This window comes from Chelonoidis abingdonii, chromosome 21 (assembly GCF_003597395.2).
Source record: "Chelonoidis abingdonii isolate Lonesome George chromosome 21, CheloAbing_2.0, whole genome shotgun sequence".
Taxonomy (NCBI): Eukaryota; Metazoa; Chordata; order Testudines; family Testudinidae; genus Chelonoidis; species Chelonoidis abingdonii.
Genome location: NC_133789.1, coordinates 7,817,119 through 7,826,797, shown reverse-complemented (window position 1 = coordinate 7,826,797; position 9,679 = coordinate 7,817,119). Strand labels below are relative to the sequence as shown.

General features: G+C 46.5%; 2 protein-coding genes across 2 annotated transcripts in view; one reads left to right on the top strand and one right to left on the bottom strand.

Annotated features, from left to right (window-relative positions):
- G6PC3 (glucose-6-phosphatase catalytic subunit 3) overlaps positions 1-9,679 on the bottom strand; it is a 147,534-nt gene that overhangs the window by 12,541 nt on the left and 125,314 nt on the right. The window lies entirely within an intron of this gene.
- Positions 845-9,679, top strand: part of LSM12 (LSM12 homolog) — a 16,891-nt gene continuing 8,056 nt past the window's right edge. The window contains exons 1-2 of the mRNA XM_032791285.2: positions 845-848; positions 2,337-2,470. Of these exons, the coding sequence (XP_032647176.2) occupies positions 845-848; positions 2,337-2,470 (138 nt within the window). The remainder of the gene's footprint in view (positions 849-2,336; positions 2,471-9,679) is intronic.

Below are 9,679 nucleotides of genomic sequence, written 5' to 3'. Positions count from 1 at the left end.
TCCCTCCAAGCGGGCCAGCATTGCCACTCCCCCCACTACAGCGCCCAGATAGACTCAGACAGCACCCTCCCCACCCCCCATAACCACCCCCACCCCGCCCCCCATCTGCTGCTCTGCCCCTCCGCAGCAGACTCCCAGGCCCCACAGCAGAGCCCCGACCCCCCACCCAGTGACCCCACCTGGCAGCTTCCCGCCCGGCCCCGGCTCTCCCCACCCCGGCCGGCGCCGGCCCCACAGCCGCTCCCGGCCCCGAGCGCCGCACACCTGGCCCGCAGCCCCGCTCCGGCTGCCCACGGCGATACGAAGCGCCAGCATCTTGCTGGGTAGTCAAGGCCACCACAGGGAAAATGGAGCTGCTGGGTGGGGGAGGTTGAGTCTGATCATGCCTGGGGACACGTGTTTGTGTGTGTCTTGGAGGGGGGGAATTTAAGGGCAAGGGGTAGGTGCTCTGGGTAGGTTGCGTGGAGAAAGCATGATATGTGCTTGCTTCTCTGTGTGGCCCACTGTTGGCTGTGTAGAGGTAGAAGCAGGGAATGGAGACACTGGCAATACAGGAGCCCATCGTTCCTCTCTGGACACACTTAAAAAGTTGGCCTGAAAGAGGTCATGCAGGCCTCTCGCCACATGCTCAGGAAAGGCCTTGCAAGATGCCCCAAAGGTCGGTGTGCTCAGGCTCCTCACGTCTGTGAGAGACAGAAACTCCAGACTCTAAGTCCATGCCACTGCCTCTGCGAGCTCTGTCTCCAGCCTCCCCACCTCTGGGTGCTGCTAGCCGGTGTCAGGACAGTGTCTGAGCTGGCCTGGGGAGTGCTGCCTTGAACCTTCAAAAGGAAGTGCCGGCGATATGAGTAGGTTGCCTTGTGGGATTTAACAATGGTTCCTCCCTCTCTAGCTTTATGGAGGAGGCAGTGGTATCTGGGTTTGAGGAGAATGTGGATTTTAATACCAAAGGGAGGTTGCAAGTAGGGTCAGTGGTCTAGCTTGTGGGCCAGGTTTTGATCCTTTTCCAGAGGAAAAGTATGTGATCTGGACACAGTGCTGTGGGGAGTGATGTCCTTTCCCCAGTTTTCTCTCTCCTAAGTTTCTCCCTTTTTATGTGAGTTTCTGCAGGTGAGGATTTCGTATCAGCTGTAGTATTAACTTAGTCTGGTGGGAGGGAGATCTGATTGTTCTTTGCTTTTAAGCTGCAGGTGTCTCATTTATATGGATGAGACCAGTCTCCCTCCCCTCCTAGGAGTGGAGAGGCAATGCACAGAGCCATATGTCGAATGCAGTCTCCTCACACTAATAAACCCACCATCTCTCTCTGCCTTGATATGTTCTTCTCTGCTTACTCTAGCAGACAGATGAAGGAGAGGAGGACTAACTATCCCTCTTCATCAGGAACAGATTGCGCAGGAATTAATGTCAGTTCTATAAAGGTTTTTCTGGGGGTGGCTAACTGGTGTCTAATTCACACTTTTCTGTCATTCTAGAAGTGTCAAACTACCTCAAATGCATGTAAGGTTTATGTTGTTTAAAATGTGGTAATGAATGGGAAGGTCTCTTCTATGACTCTTTAGAGCTTGTCACCTGGTTATTATCTAGGTGAAAGTATTAATTGAGTAACCTGTGTTCAGGTTGCTTCAAGTGGCATCTGCAGTAAGGGATTGATCTTGGTAGAGACTCTAGACCTCGTGTGTGTCTGTTAAGGTTTGTCTACATGAGGAAGTAATTCTGGAATAAGCTAGGGCATGAAATTAGAGCACAATAGCTATCCTGCAATAACTATCCATGCACACTCTCTTATTCCAGAATGAGTACCCACACAGAGCTGTTCTGGAGTAGCTTATTCAGCAGTGGCTTATTTTGGTCAGCTTCTCCATGTAGATAAGCAAAGGCTTATTGACAGATATCCATGCTGATCAGCAAAGCCTTGTCCCCACCACAGCCGAAACCATGACATGAACCCCTCTAAGCTTCCTTGACTAGAATGGGCAAGGTTGTATGTACCCCTGAAAAGCATGCTGTAGATCACACAGCATCCTAGGTTGTCTACGATGTAGTTATAACAATTATTAGCAAAAGAAAGATCCTGTCCCACGGTCTGGGAAGCCAGGCTAGCAGCAGCTGAGTTTAAATAGTTGTTGCTAGCACTGTTTCTGGTTTTTACTGCTGACCAATTGTTTCAATGTTATAGGGTTTAGTGTGGTAGAAGAACTTATCTGCTGAAAATCTAACTCTTCTATTGACTTGTTCTCTAAACTTCATCAAATAGCCCTCCTTACCAATCGTCTTTTTAGCCTTGTTAAGTATGTGTGCCTGGATTTGTTTTCCTTAATGCTGTTTTCCTCCAGAATGTCCCTCTTCCAGTGGAAAGCCCAACCATGCAGATATCCTGCTCATAAACTTACAGTATGTTTCAGAAGTGGAAATAATTAATGACCGCACGGAAACCCCTCCTCCTTTAGCTTCACTCAATGTTAGCAAGGTAAGGACCTGTTATCCTTTTGTATGCTCATGGATTTATGCTTGATTTAATTGACAGGAAGAACTGAAAATCCGTTGCATTTCTTACTGTTAAAATGCCCTGCTTTGCACGATGTTTGCTTAGCGGACATTGCTTTTATGAATTTAAATCAGAATATTCATGTGCGTGGTGCTATTCTGGTTCCCCGTATACGGTGGAGCACTTAGATGCGCATTGAAGTTTCTATATTAATGGGCAGTCTGGCCATCTTTATAAATAGTGAGCATCATTCAGGCCTAAAGTAGAGAATGTGGAGGGTTTTTTTCCAAGTTAACTAGTCCATGGACAAGTGAGTTCTTCATTGTGCAGATGAAAATGTGATGGTCTGGAACAGAGGTCGGCAACCTTTCGGAAGTGCTGTGCCGAGTCTTCTTTTATTCACTCTGATTTAAGGTTTTGCGTGCCAGTCATACATTTTAATGTTTTTAGAAGGTCTCTTTCTATAAGTCTATAATATAGAACTAAATTATTGTTGTATGTAAAGTAAATAAGGTTTTTAAAATGTTTAAGAAGCTTCATTTAAAATTAAATTAAAATGCAGAGCCCCCTGGCCTGATGGCCAAGATCCGGGCAGTGTGAGTGCCACTGAAAATCAACTTGCATGCTGCCTTCGGCACGCGTGCCATAGGTTGCCTACCCCTGGTCTGGAATCTTGTGGCCATGCTTAATTAGCTGCATGTGTTTTGCCAAAGCATAGTATGGAGCATACCTGGCTGAGTGGAGTTAGAGGAGGAATATATTACTGTCCATTTCTTAGACTCATAGACTTTAAGGGACTGTTACGATCATCTAGTCTGACCTCCTGCACAAGGAAACTGACAAGACCAACTTTTTTTAAGTCTTGGGTCCAACTTGCTGTTCAGCCAGGGCATCCATGATTTTAGTGCTGATCACCAGGCTTGGCTAGGTTGCTGGACAGTAGATGACTGTTAGTACTGTATATGTGTATGCTTTTTGGACCTGTTGACATTGTCAAAATCCAGGGGGCTTTTGGACCTGATTTCAACATGGCCTTGTCATGGACATCGGCTCTGTGGCTTAATCATCCTGAAGTGTGCCACAGCCTTGGTGTCTAAAGTGCTGTAGGTGCAATTTGGGACCACAGTATAGTCCACTCTGCACCATAAGACCCCACTCTGTCAGGTTTTTTCTGTCATGTGACTAGACTCAAGCAAGGCTTATAGGATACACAGACCTATGGTCCTAAGGCCATGTCTACATTATGGACACCACAGCGGCGCAGCTGCAGCGCTGTAACACCTATGGTGTAGTGACCTTTCAAACTATGCAGAAGAGGTTTTTCTGTTGCTGTCAGAGTGCCACCTCCCTGAGCAACTGTAGCTATGTTGACAGAAGCATTCTTACCATCCACCTAGCTGCATCTATGCTGGGGGTTAGGTCTGCATAGCTACGGTGTTTGAGTGTGGATTTTTCAGATCCTGAGTGCTGTAACTACATCTACTTAACTTTTAAGTATAGACTAGGCCTAATAATGGCAAGATGGCATCTGAATATTAAAGGTGTGTGAAGTGGCAGTGACCGAAGGCTTCCTGGAATCGGTACCTCAGTGACTAATGTTTTACTGTTCTGTTAGCATCTCATCTAGAAAAACTGCAGCTGTGTAGATCTCTCCGCTTCCTGCTGAAGCCCGGGTATCTCAGCAGTAGAAAATGAGACAATGCTGCCCTTGCAACACAGCAGGAAGTGAAGAGTAACTTTCCCATGTCTAAGTGCAGTGGAAATCTAGGTAGATGGATTACGATCACCTGAGCTGGAATTTAGCAAGGACACTAGGGCTAACACCCATAGTCTTCTATAAAGTGCAGCAGACTCTTCTGTGACCAGAAGCGGTCAGGATCTCTCAGCCAAAAAATAACTTGCTTGATTGTGCTGTCTCCTTGCAGTGCTGACATAGGGTTGTGCATTCATTGCTCATGGAGCTTGCCATCAGCTGAGGCTCTCATCACTGCTACCTGCAGCACCCAGGTTTTCTTTGGCAGGTGGTGTAATCAAGAACTGATGTTGTTGACTACAAAATCACAGGTCAAAAGAGCTTTTATTTGTTTCTCATTTTGGAAGTGATTCGGGCAGGTTAATACTTAAGCTGTCACCCTTCCAGCCCACGTTTGCTGTTTGTGCTTGCTTTAGTCAATCTCCAATGGATGGGAATCCACTGGAGTTTTCCTGCTCTTGTGAGCAGGTCAGAGTTCCTATGGTGGGAAGGCACAGAAGCCTTGAAAGACGTGGAGCGGTCAGTTGTATCTCAGGGATCTCTGTGTAATTTGACTGTAACTTCCCCTCTAAAATAGATCATTTCTGGTTTTTGGGAGGTGCTGTCTGAGAAACGGAAAAGGAAATTATCTTGTGCAGTCAAATAAGTTGGATGCTTTGTACTAAATGCCCCAGCCAACTGAGCTGGGAAAACAGAGTGGTATGGGGAAGGTGGAGCTTAGGGTTTTGCATGATCAGTGCTGGTTGTCTAATGGCACACTGGAGTGTTGGAGAAAGGCTTTAGCCAGTAACTGCATGGTAGACAAATACATCCTTCAGCTGCATTTCAGTGTCATCTTTGTGAGGGAGGGAATGGACACAGTTTCTGGCAGGGCTGACTCATCTTGATGGGACTTTTGGGGGGTTAGCATTCTTTCGAGCTAAAATCAGAGGGCAAGTGGTCAAAATTAGAGATTTGGAAGCTTCAAGGTATAGGTAAATTTGGGGGTTGGCTTTGTTAGTCAATTGATTTTAAAGTGGAAGGAGGTTTCAAGGCAAAAAATGCAGTCGAGAAAAGCAATCTTAAGCAGGGTGTGGCTGCCATCTTTAAGGAAGTGTTTAGGGGTGATAAGGCAGACCTCCTGTTAATATTAAAAAATCTGACCCAGATAGTGGTGGTTTCTAACAGTATTTGTGATGGGTGGAGTTCCCAGTATAGCAGCAAACCTACACTATACAAGCCATCCACAGTACAGTAACATGGTACGGTACCTAGGAACCAAAGGCTTTGTCCCTAAACACAAGTGTCCTCCTTTTGTGGCATTGTCTGTGGCTTATGTGAGTTTCCTTTTGCTTACTGATGGATTAGCATGTTGACAAGGTATCAAATGACCCAATTACTGTAGAGATGTAATTACACCTTGGAGCTGCATCAACTGCTGTAACTGTAAATGCAGCTAGTTAGATGTAATAGACGTTCAGGCCTTACATGGCTATGGGGAGGGAGGAAATCACTGTATACATAACATGTTTAAAAGTGTATGAACTAACACACTTATTTAATTACAAACATTTGGTTAGTTATTTTGCTGGAAGGAAGGCTCTATAAAAATTCTTCAGTGCAAGAAACCCAAATCAAATTGTAATTCCACTGGCAGTTTCAAGTGTCCAGAAATCTGTCTGTATACCCATAATAAAAAAAAAAAAAAAAAAAGATCTTTGCCTGTTTGAGACAACTGCAGCATTTCATATCTCTTGCGTTTACAAAACTCCTCTTCCAAAGGCTGGTGTGTAGGGTGTTGACTGGAAAATAGTGCAAACTGCTAGTGTCAGAGGAAGGAAATCATGCTACTAGGGGATGCAGAGAAGATCTTAACTGAATACAGATTTCATATAGGAAGAGGGGGAATGATGTATGAAGATGGAAATAGAGAGCTGCCATTTAAAACAAGAAAGAAAGTATTAGTCTACACCAGTCCCAGGTGTGAATGGGGGACAGGGGAATGGATGTTGGAGTATTTGTTGCAGGTGGAAGTCTAAGGCAGTGTGGAGAAGAAATCCTGGATGCAGCACAAATGAAAGAGCTCTGCTCTGGGAAGGGGAACTGAGGTGAGCAGGCAGGGAAAGTGGAGAAAAAACTTTAGTTGAGATGAAACTTAAAAACCAGGAGGGAGCTGTGAATAGGATTGGTAAATGGATATGCTGCTAGAAGGCAGGATGGAGAGAGGGTGATAGCGAGACTTTCACTGGAGGAAGCATAAGCATGTGGTATTTGTGATGCCCACGGGACTGGGCTGTAAAAGATTATAAAAGGGAATTGCCAAGAATTAAGATGGGTAGATGATGAGGATGTTTGGTCAAGATGTGGCTGAACGAAGACAATTTTGTGGTTGCAGTGGTGGGCAAACCAGGGAGATGTTCTGGAAGGGACCTAACTTGAGGACTGTTCAATCTATGGCCTTGGGAGCAAAGAAGAGGAGTTAGAGAAAGGAGAACTGTGAAACAAAACATTATTACCCCGGGTGCAAATGTCATCCTTTGACTAATTTAGTGTTAATTTCGCTGGTGTGTTCAAGCCAGGAGCTGGCAGTCCACTTGGGAAGCTGAAGTCTTGAGGAATGAGTTTAAGGAGCTTGAATAACGTAGCCACAAGATGGCCTGTGTATGGCCTGGGTGGAGACTTATTGGATGCAGTGTATGCAGTGGTTTGAAGGGAGGCTTTAAAATAGATGGCTTTGGGGCTGGTCATCCTCTTTGTTGTTGTGATCCCTGTGTTCAGCCGCATACAACCAGTAAACCTCAGCTGCCTCCTAGAATCCTTTCCTCTGGCTGCTCAGCTCTGCGGAGAGGATGCCACAGGGACTGGCGCAGTGGCTCAGCATGCTCCTGGGGCCAGAGACACAGCTGCAAACAGCGAAGTCCATTTCAGTGAAAGACTAGCTAGAGATTGGCCTCTGCCTCACCTGTTGTAAGAAGAACACTGGTTTATACTGACATCATTACTAATGTGAGCTTGTTCAGCCTGTGCAATGAGATGTCACTCTGCATCTGTATAGCTCTGAACTGGGAGTGGGCCTCTTGGGATAAGAGGGCAACTGGTCTGTTTGTCTAATTAACTTAATTGCATTTAGTACTGGGGGGTGGGGGTGGCGGGAGGAGTCTCAGGGGACGACAACTGAGGAATGTGACCAGGCAGCTTATTGGAACTCGATGACTTTCTTCTAGTCTTGCATGTATTCGCATCATTCATACATACGTGAATAGGGAAGGGAAGTGACTCATCCATTCATAGAATTATTGCACAAGGTATATAGCTGAATCTGCTTAATAGGCTCATAGTAGCAAGTTCAGATGCTCTTTGGAGACAGAGCGAGCTGGAACAGCAGAGTATATCTGACAGTCAAACTGCTTTGAATGCTTGAATTGGAAACGGTGTAAACGAGGCTCTTGCAGATGCAGTTAATTTTTTTCTTCCGTAGCTAGCGGTGTGAAGTAATAAAGCACATCCTATGAGCTCAGATGCTTGTTCTGTAAGGACCCTTCAGATTAGGAGCTTGATATGTGGGATTAATGAACAACAGTAAATGAGTTTGTTGCCCTTAGTTTCATTCTTCAGCGGGTGACTAAGTACATTGTTCTGGTCAAGCTGAGGGCTGGAATTCTAGGTGTTTCCCCTGGATCCCTCCTTATTTGTAGGTGGACTAAAGCACTGTTTGTCAGACGGGAGGAATCCCTAAAGCATTCTTTGGATGTTGTCTGCAAGGCTTAGACGAGCTTTGCTTTGCTTTACCGTGTTTGCGTTCCAGGCTGAGGGTGAAGATGAGGATATGAGCTCTCGGGCAGCGGCGTTCCCTCAATCAGTCTGGCAGCGCATGGGACTGGCCACTTGGTACTGACACTGTGGGCTGCTGTGTAGGTTGCATCGTAGCAGTCCCATGCCGAGGAGATTTGCTCCCTACGGTGTAATTGCTGCTACCTTTCTTGCAAAGGCAGGGTCCCCACTAAGACCTGCCTGGTCTCTCTTGCACCAGTCAGCTCCCAAATGGACAAAGAGCCCGTCTGAGCATCCAGCTCTCTCAGCGCAAAGGATTCTTCTGCTCAACGCTTCTCAGTGTCTTGTCAAACACAAGAAGCCGGGAATAAACTGCTGCTTGTGTGCAATAAGAATGGAACTCTTCTCTGGCTGCCCAGTCTCTCAGCTACGGAGGGGGGTGCATTACAAGTCCAGCCTTCACTTTGAGTGAGGCCATGCAAGCTACCATCCTGTTTAAATGAGGCAGCTAAGTGGCTTCTAGAACCGCGATCAGCAGGAGCATTCTCTCTACTGACAGTGAGGTGAACCAACCATACTTTGCTATAAAAACCCATTAAAGCAACACTTCTCAGGCAAAAAATCCCTGCTTCCACTAGTCAGGGCAACTGCTTTCCAGCAGCCATATAAAAACATGGTTGTTGCTTAGTGTAAGTTACCAAAACTGTGTTGAAATGAGTCTCGTAATCAAGCTACCAAGTGAGACTAGTTCTGAGTGATCTTTAACTAAACCACCAATCAGCAGCACCCTCTTTTGGTGTTACAGCTTCACAGCTCTTCCGTAAAAGACATTAGGGGCACATGAGAAGGAATTGGAACAGTGTCCCAATGAGTGTCTTTCATCTAAGCACCGAAACAAGACACCACTGATTATTTTTTTGGCTAGATATTTTCTCCCTCTGTGGGTGGGAGGGGGGATCGATCATTTGCTATTGTTGAGAATTGTAGCAAAGTTCCTCTGCTTTTGTGGGGCTTAGGATTTTCACACTGGGAAGAGGAGGGCAGAGCATCTTGATAATGCATCTCATAGCTGTGTGAAATGTGCCATTCCTAGCTAATCAACAGTGACTTTCCTTGGGATAGTTGGGGTGAGCCTTTGGGAAGACTTTGCCCTGGGACAGGCTGTTTTGCAAGTTGGCTTTGTATCTATAGAAGATGCTTTCTAGGGGTCAGCTGGCATGAGATGCTTTCTGCTTTATGGCAAAGAAGCATCTCCATTCTGCTGACAGTCTGTTAACTGTACCCCTTTCATCCCTGTTCTATGCGCTGGGAATGGATCCCTCTCATCGGGGTGTTGGCTTGCTTGATCTTCTTGTGGTGTGCTGTAGCATGGGGGTTCTCAACCTTTTTCTTTTGGAACCTCCCCCCCCCCCCATTAAAAACTCCCATGGTCCACCTGTGCCACAACTAGTTTTCTGCATGTAAAAGTCAGGGCTGGCATTAAGGGTAGCAAAACAGGGCAATTGCCTGGAGCCCCATGCCACAGGGGCACCCTCGCAAAACTAAGTTGCTCAGGCTTCAGCTTCAGTCCTGGGTGGCAGGGCTCAGGACCCTGGGCATCAGCCCCATGCGGTAGGGATTCAGCTTTCTGCCCTGGGCCCCAGCGAGTCTAACACACTGGCCCTGCTTGGTGGACACCTCCCCCCCCC